The 24,759-nt window shown below is 36.4% G+C and overlaps 1 protein-coding gene across 1 annotated transcript in view; it reads right to left on the reverse strand.

Annotated features, from left to right (window-relative positions):
* LOC141432975 (uncharacterized) overlaps positions 1-24,759 on the reverse strand; it is a 518,418-nt gene that overhangs the window by 154,679 nt on the left and 338,980 nt on the right. The window contains exon 2 of the mRNA XM_074094814.1: positions 15,692-16,058. Coding sequence (XP_073950915.1) covers positions 15,692-16,058 — 367 coding nt within the window. The remainder of the gene's footprint in view (positions 1-15,691; positions 16,059-24,759) is intronic.

Raw genomic sequence — 24,759 nt, forward strand, 5'->3', positions numbered from 1 at the left:
GATGTTAGTGTTTTATCAAAGCCGTAACAGGAGAAGTTTGCTATATATGTCTAAACTTAAAGCTTGCTCTTCATTCAAATTAATAACGGTACAATATTTGTACACAAGCTCGCTCCTTTCATGAATCTTAATGAAAACTTTGCCACATCCATTAAAACGGCAAGAGACGGCTTAGTTCAATATGAATAGACTATAATAAATAAATTGATTTATCATCTATAACAATCATTATCAAAAATCAAGTCCCAAGACAATCCTATTGATGAAATAAGAAACATCTCTATAACAGATAATACTAATGACGCATTCATCGCAATGCGAGAAAATAAACGCAGTAATTTATTTAGCGCTTGAGGTGCGTTGTTCTAAAAATTTATACAAATTTTAACCAGAAAACCATCATTTGAAGTCTCGGTTGATGTATGGAGGACACGAAAAAGATTGAAAGTTGGATTGGGTGTGTGGGCCATTACCAAGATTTTTTGAGCTGGTTACGATTTGAATAGGTCCCGACTGTTGAACCTTAAATGAGCTTCTTGACAGAGTTCTAGACCACTAGACTTATTTCCTTCCTTTTAGTTTTCAAGGCAGTCGGGTTTTTTGATTTTTTTAATTTATTGTTTTTTTATATTTTTTTGATATTTCTGTTAAAAATTATATATTATAAATATTATAACCTATATATTTTAGAACGGGCTAATTGTTAGCTTTCATTTGATTTCCATATTGTTACAATACATAATATATTTTTTTATTCCTTCGCCATATTTTTTTTTGCAGACGCCATATTGAAATATTATATACCCTATGTCACTCCGACAGTTATGACGAATCCAATGATACCTCATATGTAACAATCCGTTCAGCCGTTTAGGCTGCAGCGAGGACCAAAAAAATGGACATACATACCCACATACATACATACATACATACATACATACATACATATACACAACATATTACATACATACATACATACTTACATACATACATACGCTCGAAAAACATAACCCTCCTTCGGGCAGTCGGGTAAATGTCACGAAATGGTCCCAAATCAGCAATCTGCCGGTCTTGCGAACGGCGTTGGTCTTCCTTTGGGACCAGGGACTATTAAACATCCAAGACCGAGAACAAAAATTCGTATTATTCATACAAACATCTGCCCCGGCCAGGAATCGAACCCGAGACCTCAAGCTTCGTAGTCAGGTTCTCTAACCACTTAGCCATCCGGCCATTTAACGCTAACGTTTGAGCTTCAGCTATATTTACTTTCTCAAACCAAGCTGTGAATAAAATATTTTCCGGCAAGATGAGAATATTCACTGACTTCACGAACAACACTTGCAACCACACGTTTGAAATACAATCGTTCCTATCACACGTATTCTGTTACGCTGATATACAAATTTGAAAATAAAAATGAAACGATATCTTCAAGATCCAGTTACAACTTTTATTTCTGAATAACTTAAGACACTTAAGACTTACACGTATCATGTGTATAAAATTTATCTCTTACACAAATAATATTTGCCTAAGCGTTTTAGGTGTCTAAATTGAAACCTAAACACCTTATACGTATTCCACTTGCTTCTCTAGGGAGCTTAAACGTCGGCTTTCATTTGTCTCTTATCGTTCTTGGAGCTGTATTTAAGTTTAAACCCAGCGGCATCGTCAATTTGAAGACCAACGTTCCAACAGTTTTGAATGACTTTATAAATCAAGAATAATTAAAGCAGTTACGGCACACAAAAAAATCACTCCTTTTCAAGACACAACATAAGAAAGAGAAATAGGAATATTTATTACATAAACTGAAAGGGGTTTACAGAGTCGACATGCGGTACAGAATATCAACAGCTACCCGTTTCGGGCATACAATATATGTATTCAAATAAACTTCATTCTAAATGTTAAAACTATAATGTAACCTTGTATTACCAACCCTGCAAATAAGGTTGGACGGTTTGAAGAGTCCGAAATATTAATTTTAAGGTAGCTTCACACTGATTTGTCATACTTTAAAAAGTTTAGGTCGCATTATCACTCGTTTAAATTTAGTGGTTGAATTTGCTTCAGTCTGTAGTCCGGAAATCTTGTTCGACTTAGTAAAAAAAAAAGCAAATAACAATATTGAACTATTTTTAAGAAATCTTGGTTCACTTCATATAAAGAAAGATATAATGTGTTTGAATCAAAGTTACGAGCTCTCGAGACCGAAGAAAGATCGGGCAAGTGTATTCTTTTCCGTGCACGTAAGTGTAATTCCGCTTTGTCCGAGCGTTGGATGCAATATGCATTATTCACCACCCCATCTGTAGCTACTTAAGCCGACTTACTAAAGTAGTATTTCTTTACATTGGTAATTTATCGCCTTTGTTCTACGTGAATACTTTCTGCTCCTGTTCCATGAATTCACAGAGAGATATTCTTTGTTAATACAGTTTCAGAAACAAAATTGTAGCGTTAAAATAAAGTTGTGGTGTCTAGTTGCCTGACCTATGGCCTCTCAAGCAGAGGGACGTGGGTTCGAGCCCGTTCTTGCACCTCTGAATTTTACGGATTTTATTTGCGTATCATCGGATACGGATTTTAATTACGTTTGAAGTTTACCTCGAGATTTACAGTGGAGGAAAACTGCACAAAATGGGAGTGTGTGAAGTTCCCATCCACACTGGGTCCACGTGGGAACTATGGCCCAAGCCCTCTCATTCTAAGAGGCCTGAGCCCAGCAGTAGAACGTTGTTTTTTTTTATTCGACTGGATGGCAAACGAGCAAGTGGGTCTCCTGATGGTAAGAGATCACCACCGCCCATCTGCAACACCCCTAGTGGTATTGTAGATGCGTTGCCAACCTAGAGGCCTAAGATGGGATACCTCAAGTGCCAGTAATTGCACCGGCTGTCTTACTCTCTACGCCGAAACACACAACACTGCTGCTTCACGGCAGGATTAGCGAGCAAGATGGTGGTAGCAATCCGAGCGGACCTTGCACAAGGTCCTGCCACCTGCAAATGTAGTGGGGGATGATGATGATAATGGTTTTTTACGCAAATAAGGGTAACAATCAGCATGACGCTGCGGAAAACCAGTGATGGTTTCCATTGAGGTCCTTTTTACTTAAAACTACACGTAAAAACAAGTTATAAATATAATTAAGCAATTAGTTGAACAAATGTGCAAATTAAGCTCAAACGCGACGAAGCCCGTCATGGCAATTTTCGCGGGCATGTAGGAAAACTTAATTACTTGTCATTGTACTTAGACACCTGTCATGGATTTACCTGTCACAATCGCTATCCGTATTTGGTTGTTCGTGTGGGCGAATATCCTCAAAATGTAAACGAGTAAACGAAGTAGGAGGAAAATTGTTATCCTAAAAATGTTTCCTAGTTGGTGAAAATGGATTAGAAAGGACGATTGGAAATGTACATGGATAGGTAAACACGGTTAAAGTGAATTGAAGGGTACGTCGGCATTCGACCCTTTTGACGTGGTAGATACGGTGAAGGGTAGAGTGTCTACTACTAGGTCAACTCACCTAGCATTGCACAGACCAGTCATCAATAGCGCGCAAGAGCGGTGGCGTGACGTTTTCTCTGTTTATTTTATTAGATTCACGAATTCTACCAATTTATTGTTGAAAGGAAGAAAAGAAACAGAAAAAAGAAATATAATTATTCACAACAACACAAGACACGACAATATTATTAGGTAAAAATAGACAACACGAAGGATAGAATGTGTGATTGCGGTTGCGAATCGGACACTAGCTCAGCATAATGCCGAAGCTTTAAAACACCACCCCAGCGCTGATTTTTAGCCAACACCGCCGTTGAAACTGGGACTATTGAAATTGAGATCGAGCTGAAATTTGTTACGTGTAAAGTTCGAAAATTTGAACCATGTTAGTTAACCGTATATAGATGTATAAATATGTTATGGACCAAGTGATTAATAAGGGCATTATTTAAAATGACAAGCTATACCGGCAAAGTGATGATTATTATCTAAACTTCATTATTTATCCCATTGTCCGGGCATTATGAATACGTTACTACATGATCGTTGCGCGATTTGATTACAATTGATTCTTGGCTAGCTGAAGTCTGATTATTTCATTCGGAAAGTTAGGTGCCACGACGAGCGCAGCGTGGAGGAACATGTTCGGTTCAACTGTGACCAAAACAATTAAATTATACCATTAAGATGAGACATTTTTTTTATTACTTTGCCCAATAGGGATAGACATTATGTATAATGCCCGGGCAATTTAATTAATTGAATATTTATTATCAATTTATCACTTGCTCCGCAACATATACACAACGATTGACTTTAAACTGTTTCGTGAATACAAACTGACGTGTGTGTTATGATTAATTGTCGGATACATCAGAAAGTTTCTTACGGTTTCGACGACCAGGGTATTAAACGTTGTCAATGCGCTAAAAAGTTACCTAGGTACAGCAAATCGTGTGTGTTTAATAATTTTAAACAAAACCTTACCTCACTCGCCTATTTGTGGGTTATATTTATGTTATTGGACGTGAAGTGGAAACGCGTTGCGGAAAGAAACAAACAATAAATAGCGAAAAATGTTACTAAACTACAACCACTTACGTTCTATTTTGCCACCACACGTAAGATGACGCTCGACAACGGCTACAATATTTATTTTAATCAGCTATCAAACATAAAAAAACTAAATCGATTCATCCCTTTGGGAGCTACGATGCCACAGATACATAAATACACGACACAGGTTAAATTATAACACTCTTTTATTCATCGAAGGAAAAAATCCCAAGAACACTCTTCCAAACTATAATGGAACAAGAAATGTTAGTTTGTTTATGGTATTCTTTTTTAATCTTTTTCTGTCCTTGGACATGAATGTCGTTGACTTTTATATTTTAGATACGTCCAATAAAGGCTATGTTCTTTATTTGTTGCGCATATTTAAAGTGCCCGTAGCACAGGTCCATAATTAACTATCGTGCAGAACAAACACATTGTATCCTCGGTAAAGTTAAAATTTAAAATTAATTGAAAGTACTGAAATACAGCGCACATAAAATTAAATGGAAAACTAAGTACCTAATTATTTTTTCCAACTTTCTAGGGTCTAGACTCCAGACATAAACAAAACCTTATTGTTTTATTACCTTGGTGACGCCCCAAACTTAGGATAGCATAACAGTCAGTTTACATTAAACTAAGGCAACTGATTGTTCTAGAATCCAACAGTGTTTAAGCTTAGAATAACATTGTTCTCAAAAAAGTAACCGCAGCAATTATGGCTTCAAATTAAAAGCAAATTAAATGTTTTGTCGTCAAAAGAATTTAACGTACCTAATAGGTACTAATGAATGCTTCATCATCATCATCATCATGTCAGCCGAAGACGTCCACTGCTGGACATAGGCCTCCCCCAAGGCTCTCCAAATGAAAGTGAAATGCTTTGCGTACATTATTTTGAATTATTCTCGAGTGTAATTATTTTACAATTTATATGCGATTCGTGAAAATGTAGCCTAAACTATTATTTAATTATCAACAACTACACAACAGAAATAGATTAAATAATGTTTAAAAAGAGAGATAAAGGGTTGAGCAAAAAATACGTGTTTTTTTTTCGTATTTCAATTTCGCATTTTTCTACGCAATACATCAAATCATATGGGGTGGTGATACTTAAAATTACGCAAACTTCAAAATATACATAGGTACTTAAGATAAGGCGGCTATATTCATTATATTTTCTATGCCTGTGGTTTTTCGATTTTTGTAAACATGCTTTATTAGTCTGTAATTTTCGTGCAAAGTTGACCCCTTTTTTCGACTTTTGAGCTCCTGTAATTCTGATATTACCTACACATTATAGTGAAAATCTGAAAACCACAGGCATAGATAATTACGTCTAGTCCATACTTACAAAATTTCATCTACTTCTGTTGCCTAGTTTTCAAAATAATGAGACGCGGGACTACGTTTGTATGGAGAATGGAACGAAGAGACATCTCTTGACTATTTATACTTAGCTACCTAGTTGTGAACTGTGATTAGAAAGTCACTCCGTCACTCCTACCTACTTTCCTACTTCCGTATTTGTTTCTTTTGATCACTGATCTTATATGGATACCAAATGAGTGTGCTTATAACAAGGCAGTAGCAGCATACGTATAGAGTACATATCCGTCACAACCGAACACGCGTGCAGTAGCACACACACACACACTACACTAGTCACGCTGTGTGTTCTTTTTTCTCCTTATATAAATAAAGTTGTTCATATTTTCATCGAGATATTGTAGATTAATATTTAATGTTTATTTGAAAAAAAAAAACCATACAATATAAATAATAAAGATGAATTAAAACTTAAATTAAACATCGCCAACTAATATTTACACCTACAGTAAGTAGAGTAACACGTAAAAAAAGACAATTAAGTATTTAGTAAAATGATATTGTTTCACGTAGGTAGAGTCATTCACGATGACGCGCACCGTGGTTCTTATTACAATGTCATTAATGTATAATTTTGACTTCGTGCAGGGCACTAGGTATAAGTAAATACGTAATTAATTTATTGAAGAAGAAGAGATAAAAAGTCGCAACGAAAATAGCAGACGACTTGTTTATTTATAGAACGTAAAATATCATGTAGTGTTGATTCTGATCACGTTTCCGGTATCATCCTGTGTTAGGATTCCTTTTGACAGAGCCCTAAAAAGTAACTCAGTATCGATATTTATTAGAGAACTTGTCAGTGGAAGTTAAAAAATATCTTATTATTATCGTAAGAGCCGATTGAGATTCCCGTCACGTTTTACGGGACCACGAGCCCTAACTGAGGCAAAAAGAGCGCTTCGCAAAATGCTGATGGAATGTATAATATTGGAGAAAACTTTTCTAATAGACACACGATACCGTCCGCCATTATTTGTACTCAATAGAGAGTGAACTTAAGTAAGTGCTTATGATTTCAAGACGGAATGTGGAAACTAACTTTTTCATTTTTAAAGTCAAAGTCAAGTTAAGTCAAAGTCAACTATAAGGGGTTGTTTCACCACCCATTGATTAATTTTATTTGACGGATAAATGTGATGCCGCCTCCGTCTATTCGAACAAAACAAACAGACAGCATCACATTTATCCGTCAAATAAATTTGATCAATGGATGGTGAAACAGGGGGTAAGCCGTGTAGTGGTCTAGCGGTTTAACCTATTACCTTCTGAAGCAGAGGGTCGTGGGTTCGAGCCTTGGCTCGCACCTCTGAGTTTTTTGAAATGTATGTGCAAAATGACATTTTAAATGAACCACGACGTTTACATACACGGCGAAGCACAGACGTTCCCAATCCGCACTACGTCTGTGTGGGAACTACAGCCCAAGCCTTCTCATTTTGAGAGGAGGCCTATGTTCAACCGTAGGCCGTATGCAATAAAGGTAATTATGATGACAAAGCAACGCGCAGAAACTCACAGCGCACCGATCAAGCGTGCGCTTCGCGGCGTCGGCTTACATGAGTCATTTGCGCGACGCCACCGATCGCCCGCGCCCCTGCTCACAACTATACTAAACTGTTTAGTATAGTTGTGAGCAGGGGCACGGGCGATCGGTGGTTACTATCTAATTGCATTTAAGTATGTGTTTTTACGCCATTTTTATGATCCAAAAATACTTGATTAACTTTTGTTTTGTTTGGCAGAAATATTTCAACGCGGCAACTTTTTTTTCATTACTTCAAGTCGAGGTGTTAAACCAATTTTTATGGATTATTTTGGACATCTCTAAGTTTTTTTTGTAACAAAAAGTGTTAAAATACTACTTTAGTACTACTGTAGATTAGGATAAAAATGGTAAAAAACGTACATTAACTAAAAAAAATGTTGCTACGTTTATTTGCACTCCATTATGTAGCGCTCTATAATCCTAATTGCGCACTTAGGCCCTTTTACTTCAAACTCCCCCGTCTTGTTTCTAGCTCTTAGTAACGTACAAGAAAGTTAATTAGGGTATTCCTTTCAGTAAAGCTACGTCACTCTTTTGCGCTATAAAGGAAGCTTGGCGGGTGCAAGTATGAACCCTCATACACTGAACAATATTATAGATCGTTTAGAGGAGTGTACCTATAAACTTATTTTTCAGTTCAACAGCCGTGGTAGCTGAGCAAAACACTCAGTCAAATCAAATCAAAATGTCCGAACGTGCGGCAGTCAGTTTTGTTCAAAGCAAGTTTTCGAAGTCCTTCCCAATTCTATCTATTAGTGCCAGACACAGAATGTTCGGTGCTCACCAAACCATGCCACGCCATTGAAAAACGACGGGGCGTGAAAACCCGGCTTTCAGAAGTCAAATATTTACTGTACACGAAATATCGACTGGTGGACGCGCTTTGCAATTGAATGCAGTTGTGTGCAGGCAGACTAACAAGATGGCAATTTAGAATGATTCGACGATAGCTTTCGGCGTCAGTTAGTTAAATATGAACCTCGGTTTGGTCGCTTGAATAACCAATTTCAGTTCCTGTGTTCGTTTTAAAATTGTGTAAACTACGTGTTCTGGAAAATGGATTAGTAGACGTCGGAAAATTGTAGTATGACGAACTTTTTTTTTTATAAACTATTTTGTTTTTGTATTTGGGCTTTTATTTTCAATTCTCTTTTCACAAGTCGCAATCCTTACGAGAGGTACACGAGAACGCGAAGACGCGAGGAGACGAGACAGGGTGTGAAGAGTATTTAGATTTTGTATTTTTAACCTCCGACGCAAAAAGAGGGGTGTTATAAGTTTGACCGCTGTGTCTGTGTGTCTGTCTGTGGCACCGTAGTTCTAAAACGGGTCATCCGATTTGAATGCGTTTTTTTAAATTTGAAATCAGGTTTTCTAGCGATGGTTCTTAGACATGTTTCATCAAAATCGGTTTAGCCGTTTTTGACATATTGAACTTTGAAGTGACAAATTCGGGGGTTTTCCAACTTATTGTTGGTTATATTTAATACAGTTGAGGAAACCATTTCATAATCAATTTCACTAAGATTTCTTTGGCAGATGTATAGAATGTCAACGTGGTACCTGCACATAGGTTGCATACCGATTCAGTTTCCACGACGGTACGTATTTGCAATTGAGCCTTGTGACTGCCTCCACATCGTGACGTGACGTAGCTAGATAGACGGCGTAAGAATATAATGGAAAGATAAACCGTATACGCTCTAAACCAGGGGTGGCCGACTTGATAGACCTAGATTAGATAGACCCAAGATCAACTGTTTACTGACGTTGCGCAGTCTGTTCTACGTATTTATATTTTTTGCTTTGCCACCGGGACGCCTTGCCTTGACCGGTCGATTGGCCACCCCTGCTCTAAGCTATTTATAAAGATTTCCGATAGCTATGGGAAGAAATAGAGGAAGTGAGCAGCTAGGCAATGTTAATGCCAGTTAAATTTACAGAAAAGATACTTTAACCCGCCATACCATTCAAACCGTAAAAGTGCTCGAAGCCCATATTTCGACATTAATATCCCGTTCGGCCGATGTGCCGCTGACCCCGCTTCCGGGTAAATTTCCCTTTCCCGGGAACGCCCTCGTTGCGGGAAATTACCATTGCTCTGTGCATTTCTCAATTATTTCTGTAATAGCCTTGTTTTCCCGCTGAGGAGCCCCTTTATTGAAAAGGATTCAATGCTTCCGTCGAATTGCATTGTTCAATTTATAAAGGAGATTTTCTTCAATATCCTGTTCGGGCATGTACTTGTCACTTTTGTCTGCGATGTGTTCCAGCATTTTTCAATGAAGAGTCAAAACGTAAAGTCACGTATTTTTTATGAAAGCTTTATCTATTAACACTTTAAACACTGCAGACTGCCATCCGTATCCTTAAGTGTTAGTTTAATTTGATCTGGTTACATTTGTCACTACTGAGTAGTTATTAATACTACTGAGTAGATTGGTTTTTTGGAATCTTTTGTATTTTTTATATTCAATTCCAAATCAAGTTTATTTACTGTCATCCCGCCGACCGCAAATTGAATTAGCGAGCAAATACAACACTACAACTACTGCAAAACTGAGATTGAAAATAACAAGTCCAATGAGAAAAAATGCTGGATCAAATGAGTAGACAAACGTGAAATACCTAGTATGCTAGCTGTTCGGAAGGGTATTCGACAACAGACTTTCAACGATTTGAATTAAAATTTTCAATTTTCTCCTAGCTCCGGAAAACGTGTTGCGACCTAAAACTCAAGTAAAAAGCATCGTTTCTGCGCGACTAATTACTGCGAGCTTTCTGAGTTCAAATTAGTTTATAATTATAACATAACACAATTTGTTTAGGTAACAACTGTCCTTCATAATTTAACGCCTTATTTAGATACGTCAATAATACGTTAATAATTGTTGAGTATGAAGATCAAAATATTACGAGTACTATGGTGGTAATTGTCAGAAAGACGTATTTATTCCATAGCTACCGTACATTAAATTTTAGAATATTTCTAATGCATAGAATTTGCTTTCGTCGTTTGGTTTTCCTAACAAATAACATTAAAATAAGGTCAGGCTGATTAAAAACTTCCAAAATGTGAGTTAAATTTTAGGGGTCCACATCGGCTCGCATACTTATTGGAAGTCCGAATGTAATGTTTGTCAGAACGATCGTTTGTCATAACTCTTTTTTTTTCTAAATCCAATAATTGTTCAGAATTGTCATAAAATAAACCTAACCTAACCTATAGTTTTCTATAGGAAATAATCAGATAAATTTTAGGTTTCAGTGGGAAAAAAATTATGACAAACGATGATTCGGACAAAAATTACGGTATGACTAGCGAAGAGTATGCGAACTTTGGCGCTCCCAAATTTTAGCCTAGCAATTAGAGAACCTGACTATAAACTTATGATCCCGGGTCTGGTCCCTGGTCGGGGCAGATATTTGTAAGAATTTTTGTTCTCGAGACTTGGATGTTTTTAGGTATACACATATAAGTAGTACTGGCTTTGCCTAGTTTGGGACTAGGTATAATTACTTAGGTACCTATTAATAAGTTTATTTTGAATAATTTATTGAATCAGACGTTACTTTACGGAGGTACATATCAATGAAGTAAAAGAATTTCTTTGCTCGCTCAAGTTTATTTTGCTTTAAACATGGTAAAATAACTGCCTTTTTAGGGTTCCATAGTCAACTAGGAACCCTTATAGTTTTGCCATGTCTGTCCGTCTGTCTGTCAGCGGGTAAGCTCAGAGACCGTTAGTACTAGAAAGCTGTAATTTGACATGAATATACATATCAGTCACGCCGACAAATTGGTACAATAAAAAAAGTAAAAAAAAAATTTTTAGGGTACCTCCCATAGACGTAAAGTGGAGGTGTTTTTTTTTCTCGACTAACCCTATATTGTGGAGTATCGTTGGATAGGTCTTTTGAAACCATTGGGGGTTGCTAAGACAATTTTTCTATTCAATCTTTTTGCGAAATATTCAAAAAGTGCAAATTTTCATTTCGAGTAAAATTTTGTTGGGTCAAAATTTGAAAAAAATCGGAATTTTAGTTAAATCAAATCAAATTTAAAGATTGCTTGAGAATTATTAGTACTTTAAGAGTAAATAGCAGCCTAAGATATAAAATATACCTTAACTTGGAAGATTCAGTACACAATACGAAATCCTTAGAAAAATATTATTTGATTTTTTCGTAATGGCTACGGAACCCTATCCTGGGCGTGTTCGACACGCTCTTGGCCAGTTTTTTCTATCATGAAATTATTACATACAAAATACATAGACATGTGTTGGATAATTCAGTTTAATTGCTAGCTGAAATTCTTTCTGAACTTGAATAAGTACTAAAAGATGCATTAATTTTATAAAAGACACTGGAATAATTTTACATTATAAAGAATTTTGTTGCCTACTCGTAGTTCCCGGCATACAATATCATATTTCATAGTTTTGCATTATAAATGCATGGAAAAATATTGCAGAACCAACTTGGTGCGGGGAACAATTTATACCAAGGAAATTGCGGACGCTCGTGCACTATGAAAATTATTATAACCTGTCCTGTACGGGCTTAAGTCAAGAAGTGATCTTTTGAAAGGGCTTATTTGGAATCTTAGTGTTGATTTCGACTCTTAAGTTATTAATCGTTAACATGATGAGTTATGGTACTCTGCTTATAGTTTATTTATCCTTATAGTCTGTTATATTTTTGTTATAAATGGAAATAGGTACTTGTTTAGCAACCATGCCATCTCTTTAGGATTTAAACCTGTTATGTAACTCGTTGTGTTTTGATTTTATAGTAAATAAATACATACCTAAATTGCTGGACATTTTAATTTACGCCACTAAAGTACACGCAGTTGTGCAAATCGTGAGATAATGGACAATAATTATGTACTTCAAACTATAAAAATTGGTAAAGTAGTTAGGTACCATAAGTGAAAAACTTAAGTAAAAGACCTCTTGTATTGTATGTACCTCGTAATCAGAATTGATATAAGACTAGTCATTTTTAGAATTTTTTTTTTCAATATAGAACGTCGAATTATGTAGATACACGGATGCAACAAACGTGCTTAAATTTTTCACCTATATTGGGATTAATGTAAATGTAAAGTGATAAAAATAACTTTAACGATGTCATTAATATTTCATTTCGATGCGTTAACGATACAAGATACTCTAACGCGTAGTCCGATTAATATTACATTATAAGTAATATTAGTGGGACACTTTAGCGGGCTAAAAAAAATACAAATTCAGCGGTCGCTACGTTTTAAACGCCTTTCCAAAACTCATTCCTCAATGTGTCTTTTCCGGGTTTATTTCAGTCAATGTATGTTGTCGCACCTTCGTCAGCGGTGTGGACAGAGTCAAAAGACCTTTTCTTTCAAAGATTGACGTATCCCTTTCTTCTCCATATCACATTGTTAGGCTTGAGTGCTTTATAAGACCATACCAGTAAAACCGATTTGACTAGCTCCATACTCTATAGCTCAGTTACGTTTAGCGATCATCATTTATTTATTTATTTAATGAAATAATTACACAGCATTACAGACAAGCCAAAGCACTGTGAAATTCATAAAATATTAACAAGCACAACACATGACACATGGCACAAAAGATAACAGAATTAACATTTACAAACAATTTAGTGAAGACGGACGGTCATCCTTCGCCTCACAGAACCTCATACACTCGCTACATAAATTCTTCCAGCTACTAGCAAAGATATCACAATCTGGCGCCGATGCGAGAAGCGTATTAAGATTCGATAGAGCTCGAATAAGAGGTGAGTTCTTGTGTGACACTGTGAGAGCTTTAGGAACTGCCAGCAGGTCACGGTTGCGAGGGCGAAAATTGAACCGGGATTGGGACACTGGAGGCGCGAGTAGGCGCACTAGTTGCGTTACCAACTCGGGGCAGTCAGTCTCCACGCAATATTCGACACACGCTGGTCATGAGCCCGTAATTACGTCTCACCTCCAGAGAACTAAGACCTCATGATAGATCATCTCATGATCATGACAGATTGTTTTTTGTTTTTATTTACTACAGTCATAAAAAGGACACAAATAATATATTAAATGCATATATTCTCATTGCGGGATGTACAGTCAACGACAAACTCGTTACGGTGAAAAATTACGCTAATGTGGTACTTTATTAACCCTGCTTCCACGTCAAGCCTTTAACTCCAAGATGCCGACGTTTTCCCGTAGCGTAATAAAGATCAATGCCTTCTCTCGTTGCTTGTTGAGATGGAATGTTATTAAATGTAAGTAGCTATTCATATTTACAAACATTACATATGCCATAACATGTTTACATAAGAACCTTGGGTTGAACGGCTTTTTATATTCGCGTACATAAACATTGAATTATTTTACGTCACTTATTCTTATTCTGCTGTGATTATATCACATATAAAGGGTGATTCGGGAGACATGAACATGACCGACCCTACCGGATTTTGTCTACTATATCCTACCGGTATTGGTGAGATTGATGTTAAGTTTTTTTTTATAAAATGCATACTTACATAAATATTGAATTGTTTGCCAAGTACATGGTCACTTTGCAATTAAGGATATAGAGATTTTACGTTTCTAATTTAAACATACAAAATACAATTTTTAATACTACTAATGTTATACATGCGAAAGTTTCTAAGTATTTGCGTGCATGTAAGTGTGATTACTTGTGTGTTTGTTACTCCTTCATGCACGCTAAAACTGTTAGACTGATTTTTTTTTTTTTTAGTATATAGCCGGACGTCTAAAATAATATAATAGGTTACTTTGTATCCCGATATTGCCACGGGGTCCATGTAAAATCCCAAAATCTAAACCGCGAAATCTAGAGTCATGAAATGTTGCATGAATCTTCATATAACTTAAATGAAGACCACGATTTAAAGATAAATATAATTTATTTGTCAAACATGAGTTTCTTTATACAGTCAAGGACTAAGATATCGACTCGGCCAAGTTGCAAAAATATGTATACACGGCCTTAATGTTAAGTGCATAAAGTCGTGTATACATATTTTTGTAACTTTGGCCGTGTCGATATCTTTGCCCTTGACTGTACAATTATTAAATTGAATATAGGAACTTTTTAGCATACAATTTTTTTACATAAGTATGAATTTAAATAATTATACAATAAAAAAAATTAGGAAACTCTTAAATTAAAATAAATATTACATTAATGTTATATAAATAATTTTACATTGAATACTAATAATAATCAGTGTAAAATTTTGATAACAATATCTAGTCTATATTAATCTAGTAGATATTCATTAAAAGAGAAATATGCCTTGTCGGTTAAAAAATCTGTCAATGCTTTTTTGAAACTAGGTATACTTAATTCCTTCTCTGTTAAGTTTAAGTTTTAGGAATTTAGTAAAAATCACGGAATTTCAATACAACTGCCTAATGTTTTACGCGAGCGAAGTCGCGGGTAAAGGCTAATAATTTTATAGAAAGCAAGAAAGAAAGAAAGAAAAAACATTTATTCGTGACAAACAAAATTTTAAAAGTATAGAATTAAACTAAAAAAACGACTTATCACGGTCACGAAATGGTCCCAAATCAGCATAATACCGCCCGTGCGAACGGCGCTGGTCTTCCTTTCGGACCGATTATACGTCTCGAAACACTAAGTTCTCAAAAAGGCACAAACAAGCATAATCTAATGCATAATAATTTTCGTGATGACAATTTATTATGGGAACCAACATAGCATAAACGATTCCCATAACGTGTGTAATAAAACCTGGAAATTAACTTTTTGACAAACCCTTCCGCACATAAGCGGCACGTTGAATAATATTCCTACCATAGAATTAAGCACATTTCACCTCCAGGAGGTTGGTCCGACTTAAGTTATTAAATCTGGAACCGAATCCGATTATTTGTTTGTATTTCAGTTATTAATTGTAATGCTGACACTGATATCATATCTCTACTTTTTATTACCGTTAATTTTAAATAAATTTATTAGTGTATTATATACTTATTATGGGCTAAATGGCCTGAAAAAAAACAAATTTTTCAAAAATTATTTCGCCGATTTTCTGATGTTTTGAATTAACGCTAAAACTGGCCAAAACCTAAACCAAAAGTGCAGTCGAAGGCTAAAAAATATTCCATTGACGTACCTGGAGCCATTTAACCCTGGTGATATTTTCTTCGGTGACTGTGAGAGCGCGTCGTTCCCCCAACTTATACGTTTCGTCGTAGTACAAGTACTCCGTAAACGTTAGGCCCGTAGTGGTGTACTGCTGCGTGAAATATATCGATATAGTCCCGTTTTCTATTTCGTGTTCGATTATCCATTTGCACTTGATAGGGACGTTGAATGCGTTAGGGAAGTTGGGGGTGTGAATCACCCCCACTGGGCCTTTTAATCGGCCTCCACATTGCTGAGGAGTTGGAGGTCCCTGGTGCTCTCGATTTTCCTGGGAGTATGCGGCCGGTACTGCGGTGGTGATGAGTGTGATGCCAAGGAGGTGGTGCATGGCTAACCTGTAACAAGGTAAATTTACGTAGGTAAGTTGGTATTTTAATAATTATATATCACGTGTATATGTCGGCGGCCGATCGTAAAATCCGCCAGATCACGAAATTCCTAGGCATATCGTGAAACGCCGCCATTTCATGATATGCCTAAACGTTGGCCAGGCATATCACGATGTGCCTGAGAAATAATACGGCAGATCGATTAGAGCAACGCATTCGTCGATATTCCTAGCTCTATACCGGCACATCGTAAAATAGTTTCTTTTTTGGCCACTGGTGGCGCTGCGTATGCAATGGCGGCCGTGACCAGCTGACCGGCCGTGTTTGTTTAGCGCGTGAAAAATGTCGGCGTCGCAACAAAATGATCTTTAAACTGAAAATAGTGATTGAATTCAAAATAGAAGTGCAAAAGAAGCTTTTGAACATCAGCTCCGTTCTTTTTATGTGAATCAAACGGATTCTGTGCACAATGTGAAAAAACCATGCACGTCTGCCCGTATTTTAGAGGTTAGTATTTTGTTGATAAATAAAGTATTCACTAGTTGTTATTTATTTATATAGAAAAATTTAGGTACGACGAGCGAAGCGAGGAGTGGTTAGTATTAATTGTGATCACGACGCACGAGCCGAGCGAGCGCAGCGAGCGTGCCGCGGCAGCGGCCGGCGAAGTGCCAGAACCGATATGGCGGCGTTTCATGATACGCCTAGGAATTTCATGATCTGCCTAAACTGGCCAAATCATGAAATGGCGGCGCTTCATGATATGCCTAGGAATTTCATGATCTGCCTAAACGTCACTAGGCAAATCGCTAAACAGTGAGTTTTGAACGATATGGCGGTTGTCCCTTAGCCAATTCATGAAATGGCGGCATTTCACGATATGCCTAGGAATTTCGTGATCTGGCGGATTTTACGATCGGCCGCCGACATATATATCACGGGACAATTCACACCAATTGACCTAGTCCCAAAGTAAGCTTAGCAAAGCTTGTGTTATGGGTACTAAGCACCTGGTAAATATAATTATAATAGATAGATACATACTTAAATACATATTAAACACCCAAGACCCGAGAAAAAACATTCGTATTTTTCATACAAATATTTGCCCCGACACGGGAATCGAACCCGGGACCTCAAGCTTCGTAGTCAGGTTCTCTAAACACTAGGCCATCTGGTCGTCTAAAATTATTATATGTGCATATAATGGATTCATTCAGGCTATACTTTGCTGAGGACAATATCAAAGAACTACGTCTCTGCCTTTGCTATTTCGATACCTACCATTCTCGGTAAACAGCTAAAATATTCGTGAATAGCACGTGATTTCGAGAAAAATATTATGCGGAATTAATAAATAATTGCAAATCAAAAAAAGGGATACTAAGATTCGGAACTGCATTTTCATTACGTATATAGCCAGAGAAGGCACTTTGCTAAGATAGCAAATAAACAGAACCCAGTTATACACTAATGGCAAATACCCGATTTACTATAAACTGCAGCTCATACAATCCCTGAGGAAGAACCCCGACGTTAACCACCGTTGTACTAATAAGATTATATAATCATCCACACTCATGTTCCGCTAACCTCACAATCCCTTATCAGGGCATATACCTAAGCATAGACAAGTGCTAGTACTAATGAAACCACGCCGCAGCGGTTTACCGCCGCGCCTAGGTAATCCGGACTAGGCTCGAACGAAACTATCCATTTATTTGCAAAGATGAAACGCAACTCTCTGCAACTCGTTGTTTAGGTGGTTTGGAGCAAAAGCTGCGTCTAGTTGTCCAGTCCAGTTTTTGGCGGATTGAGTGCTCTTGGTTTTGACATATTATGCAGGGGACTGGTAATTCGACCTATACCAGAAACTTGAATTTGGAAGAAAGAAACAAGTCCCATTCAAAATCGTGGTCGGCTCAAAAATTCTCAGTAATGTGTCCCGAGTGTTGAACTTTAAGTTACTTAGCAGAGTTCTAGACTACAGGACTGTTTTTTCCTTTCTAGTTTTTATTAAAAGTTTTTGAAGGTAGTTTTGTTTTTACTTTTTATCTCATGTAGGTACTTTTTTGTTATTTCTGTAAATATCCCACTAATTCCATTATTATTATAAATACGAAACTTTGTAAGTCTGTTTGTTTGTTACTTCGATTTAGATGAAATAAGTAGTGAGATGAGATGTAGTAGGGTAGTAGATGTAGTAGGTTGAGTCCCGGAGAAGGACATAGGGTAGTTTTTATCCCGAAACACTGCACAGTTCCCGCGGGATTGCGATAAACGAATTCTACGCGGACGGAGTCGCGGGTAACGGCTAGTGGTAGGTAAATATTTGAAAAACTTTCATTTGATAGTTACCTATATTGTTACACTATTTTTTTTATTCCCACATATTTTTGCTTAGGTACGTCAGAATTATTAAAATATTGTACAAGTACTTTTTATTACTCTGACACTTACGACATATCTAATCGGTGAGATTGCCAATTCCGTTATGTGCATTTTTTTGATTTATGGATTTTGCCATTTAATTTAAAAGCCATATGTGTCAAAATCAATTATGTGCAAAAATACACATAACGGAATTGGCAATCTCACCGTATATTGAGATCCGTCCTGTCATTGAGGCTACAGAGAGGACCAAAAATATAAGTACATAAAATACATACATAGGATCGATAAACATAACCTTACTTCGGGCAGTTAAGTAAAAAAATATCTAGAGTTCACCACAAGATCGTCAACGAACAAACTTTGGTATTTATTTAATGTTAGTGCGGACTCATTGAATGTAAGCTTTGATTAAACTCTCAACAATTTGGCAAACGATTTCACGGGTGGCCTGACGTTTAGTAAAATATGGGTCGTTACGATTTACGTTCTCTGCCGACTACACGGAGCGGACTCGGTCCCTTGGCCTTTAAATATTAACGCAGAGCAGATGTTGCTAGGTAATGATTCCCTCTAGTTGAATTATTTGGAAAAAACTCTGTATTAACAATCTTGAATTCTGTTTCTTGATTTCTGGGCGACTCGGAAAGACGGGCACTCGTTACCGAATGGGTTCCAAGGGATGCCCAAAAGAGCAGAAGCAGACCCAAGAGGAGATGGCGGGACGACCTTAGCGCATTTCAGTTCGATTGGCAGGCATTTCACTATAGGGAAGAGTGGCGGAGGAAAGGGGAGGTATTTGTTTAGCAGTGGGACATATTATATACTCGTAGCAGTTCTGCTGATATGCTATCAACAGTTATTTACCTCGGTCACACGGATCACACTATAAATGGTTACACCAGTGTTTTTCAACATTTTTCATGACACGACCCCTTTAGTATGAAGAAATATTTCGCCGTTGCTTTTTTTTCATATATTTTATTTTGTGCCAATATTATTAGTTAACATTTTCTTAATAATATTTTTAAGCTTATTGTTTTTTTTACTGAAGTAGTTTTCCTAGCAACTAACTAATAGGGGCTTCGCGACCCCCCTAAAGAGTTTTCGCGACCCACAGGATGAAAAATACTGGGTTACACCATTGGAGCGTATTTTAACTTATACTACTAAATCAGATTCAGAAAATAAACTAATGTGACGTCATCATTGGTGGTACCTACATATAACATAACTAAGTACTCAGTGGGAAAACGTTAGAAATAATCGCAGAAATCCAATATGATGTGTGAGTATCTAAGGGATGACGTGGACGTGACAACCAGTCGAGCCGTAAAAAACTTTTCAATATTTCCTACCCTAAGTAAGCACGCAGAATAAACTGAATCGCCCCAGGAAACTTTCTGTTTGCGCCATTTTTTCACAACCTTATTGCATGCGACTGGAATTTCAACAAGGGAGTTTTGCACAAGATTATTTGTTTGTTCATATGTCCCTGACTTGGAAAAGGACTCTTACATTCACTGGATAATATTTGTGTGTAAATAGCTTTAGTTTCATTCCAGCTTAGCAAGTTCAGGGTATTGATACTTTGTATCTAAAAACAAAGGAGTAAAACTTTGAAAACACTTTAACCTTGAAGTTTAGGGATCAATACATCTCCGATGTTGTCTTATCCATGACACGAGTCAACAATTTTATTTGCGATATTTTTCTAAGTGAAACATTTAAATCAAGTTTTTACTTAAACACAAGCGTCAAAGCTTTTTAACGTTTTATAGTGTTCGTATTTATGGAAATAATAGTACATTGTGCAATAAGGGCCGTAAGAAAGGGGCGGAGGGCTTTTCATGATTCGAGTTTGTAATCCCCTTACTGCCCGTAATACACACAATGATTTTCATCATATTGCGAGGAAAACATATGCAAAAAATAAAATTAAGTATTTTGTGACTACACACTTCACAGCTCGGCAAGAGAAAGACGCTAAGAAAAAAACTGAATAAAAAATACTTAATTAATAGCTATCCATCAAATAACACACATTTTAGTGTTATTTTGACTAAAAGATACAACACAATACAAAATATTCTTGATTAAATAGCACGCATACAGGTTGCGTCTAAATATAACAAAAACTACAGCCAGTAAAAAGCTTTTTTTAAAACAAGTAATTTGTTGAAAAATTTGCACTAAATATAATGCCTTACACTATTCTGTACTATTCTGGCACAATGCTGCAGGGGCCTTTTTTAGATATATTTTACTTTTTAATATAGTTTTTAATTTAGTTTATAATATTTAGTATTATTTCTGCGTTTTGATTTATTTCTATCTTTCTGTACCTACACGAGTTAAGATAATCATTTATGGTGTAGGTTTGTTTATAATACCTAGGCTAGCAGAGGGATTAGGCTTCATAGATGAACCCTTATTATGAATAGAATAATGCACGCAGGACAAGGCCTTAGTGTTAATTAATACCTGTCAGATGGCTAGTTTAGTGCCGTTTCTCATGCTATGTAGTGTCCAAAACAATAGGAAATGATGTACATGAGAGCATTAACTCACTGTTTTAATAATCATTTATTTCTTGTTGTCTTCAAAGACAGCGAGTCTAATGACATTTTTAATATAAATAAACGTTAACTTGGCCGGACTCTTCTTCTTCAATTGGTATATAAATTGGTATTTATGACTTGTACTGAAATCTTCACAATATTTTGTAAGTACCTAATAATACTTGTATTATTTTTGGTGCGACTCCTAACGCCATCTAGTGCGTGAATACAGAAACTCCAACATCGTCCATTATGCTGTAGATGTTTCTCAACTCAGACGCTTAAATACAACTTTTAATGCTCTTCCTTTGGACGGTCCCCAGATTATATTTAACATTTGCCTGGAGAGATCTCGCTATTGTGACTTTTTCAGTTTCAAAGAGATACACATAACACAAGCAACTTAGAACAAAGAAAAGTATGGTTTAAGAGCAGCAAAAATTCGTCATATTTTGGTCGTAAAACGCTTAAATATAGCAATAAGTTTTAATTCCTTTTTATCTATTCTCCACTGTTTTATATCCTGAACTACCGCAGTAACTTCAACAAAACTGCCGCGTATATCACCTTAAATCTCACCAGGTTCATAACAAAACTGTATAAAATCCGTATCCCAGTTACGTGGCCCATTTGTCCAAAGAACAATACGGATAATTTAAGCAGATACGCAGACCGGGACGTAAAAATGTGCAGCCTGCAACGAGTCCCACGTCCCTGATATATTGTGCAGTCAGCTCTATTGCGAGTCGGGAAATGAAATTCACCATATTTGTTGAAACTTGATTTAAGATACGATAGTCGTTAAGAGCATTGTGCAAAAGTTTGCTTAAAAACTGACACGATTGAGAACAGCTATTAGGAATTTTGAGCTAGTTACTAAAAAGTTTGAGGAGAAATATGAAGGACCTTTTATTGGTAAAGGTCACTTTATAATTATACTTCGACGTAGCAAGCACCTTTGCAGATGTAGATATCCCGGTTTTACGCATTTGAAATGCAACTTAATTATTGAACTCAGTATTGCAATTGAATTTACATAATATTCAAGCCTTGCCATTTACCAGCCTCTTGCTAAGCTGAGTTAGTCAGAGTGAGACGCAAAATATGGCGATAAATCGAGTCAAGACCACTTTTTTCAGAAGTGTCTCAATAAAAATGAGTCATGTTCATACCGGATAGTAAGATTTTTTTAATTACACACATTTTAGGTTATAATCAGAGTTCGTAAAATGCGAGCAAAATTTAAGGCATTAAGCGGTAAAAAAATACTTTTACGTCATTTTTACCAGGCATTCTGCACCAGATAGCATATATCTCAAAATTGTTTTTTTTTTAGATACCGCCTTTTGCTTGAGGGCAGTATACTGAGTTCGTATCGCACCGTCCCTTTCACTCGCGTATTAAATGTCATAAGCGTCTGCAGGACGGCAACATACGAAGTTTGAGTTTTGCACTTCGTGGTATAGGGTCTGAACCTTAAAGCCCACCCAGATCTGTGCTATTTGGCAGGGCGCCCATAAGTTTGGCTGCTTTTCTTCTTTGTATGGCAATACTAATAAGTTGCCCGCAGAAAGAGCCATGGCAGTCCTGTGTTCAGAAGACCCGAGAATAAACCGATACACTCCTACGTATACTGGTACAAGTGACAAATTTCTGATTTTTAGTTTTTTGCAATTTTTGATTAATATTTCCTTATTTACCTACCACAAAAAATTTGGACGGATATTCCTATTAGTTTTGGAAATAAAGTGACGTATATGAATGCATCTAACACCGTTTTGCTAATCGGTACAACGTATACTGAGGCAACCGACATGCACCACTATACCGGCACGATATTGTCGCGGGCGGGGAAGTCGAGTGTAACTGGCAGTTGCCTCAGTGTACGCGCTAGCCGTCGCTGCGTGCGGACCGTTTAAACTGTTCTACGAGCACATAATTTGATAGTATATATAAAAAAAAACATGTTTTGGTTTGGCAAGACCACAATAGCCGTATTTCTCATAGACAGTCATGGAAACTAAATCCAATGTGAAACCTTTTCGTGATTTATTTCGCTATGATTTCTTTGGCAAATGTATGGGATGTCAACATAACATTGGTAGTACAACGGTTCCACCCAGTACCAGTACGTGATTCAGTTTCCTCGGCTATACCTACATGTACGCGTGCTAGAAATATAACATTGCAGTATTACATTGCATTTTGGTAGTTGAGCATCCCCAAAAAGAAGGCGAAGGCATGCATGCTTTAATTACAATGAGAACAGTAAATTTCAATATACCTACAGGTTGATAAAAAAAATCCTGTACTATACTGTAACCCATATTAGGGCTACTGATTACTAATACGATATAAGTGGGAAAACATCGAAATTAGAAAGTCTTCTTCACACATTTCAATCACAGTATTTTTCTACTTGGATCATATTAGTAATTAGTAGCCCTAATGTGGTTTAAAGTATAGTACAGGGTTTTAATAACACCCTATACACATTTTTTTATACACACCTAAGAAATGGTACCTGGCTATGTATATGGCGAAAACGGGTAAACCGTATGCAGTTATAGAAGTTTCCCAAGACTCAGAAACAGACACAAAATTTAAATCTATTGTCAAGAAGACATTAATATATAAGGCGTATTATTAAAATTAATGATTATATCATGGATAGGGAAATTTGGAAATAATTCCGATCCGCATTGGCGAGTGCTTACTCCAAATAGCGAATTGAGAACTGTTTTAAATATGTAGTAGTGTTAAATACTTGTGATGTATAGATATCACTAAAATATGATTGTAAATCTGTTTACAAAATTTACCTAGGTTTATTGCCAGACTCTTCTCAACAGAAGTTTTTACGAACCGGTGGTAAATTTTTTGACATTCATAAGTGCTTCTTACAATCTAAATTGAATAAGGATATTTTGACTTTGACTCAATATTTCATGTCAAAGCTTGTCTTAAGCAAAGTGCCAATCAGACTCGCGCACGAAGGGTTCCGTACCATCTTTACAACTTCATTAGGATTAGCAAAAAAATGGCAAAAAAAAACATTTGTTGTATGGGGCCCCCTTAAATATTTATTCTGATCTATTTTTTGTTATATATATATTATATCGACTACAGTTATACATAATCTGTGAAAATTTCAACTGTCTAACTATCATGGTTCATGAGATACAGCCTGGTGACAGACGGACGGACAGCGAAGTAGTATAAAGTAGTAGGGTTTCCGTTTATACCCTTTGGGTACGGAACCCTGAAGAGGCACAAAAAGCTAAACCGTTATGTGGATACAAATGGGTGCGATGCGATATATGTATCACATGAAGAACCTTTCACAATAAAATATGAGTACACATTTGAACAGGAATACGAATCCATTGAATGTGCTTCCATTAATTTAAAGCACTTAATACAATTACTTTTCTTAATAAAACCATTTATATTTCAAGTGAGGTTTTTTATAAAGGTATATTTCTGTATTTTGTATAGCACGTTTAAAAAATTACTAGCGGTATATTGGTACAAGTGGCATGCTAATGTTAGCGTATATTGATGCAAGTGATAAAAACGTTTATAAATCAATAGATGAAGGTAAAAGAGCATCTGTTTTATTGTTCATTGCAAGCCATATAAGTATTTCATCTAAAAATTCATATACAATATAAAAATATCGTTAGATCAGTAATCTACGCATTACGCCGTATACTGGAGCAAGTGGTAATTAGCTCAGTATACCGCACAACTAC

The sequence above is a fragment of the Choristoneura fumiferana genome, chromosome 11 (assembly GCF_025370935.1).
Source record: "Choristoneura fumiferana chromosome 11, NRCan_CFum_1, whole genome shotgun sequence".
NCBI lineage: Eukaryota > Metazoa > Arthropoda > Insecta > Lepidoptera > Tortricidae > Choristoneura > Choristoneura fumiferana.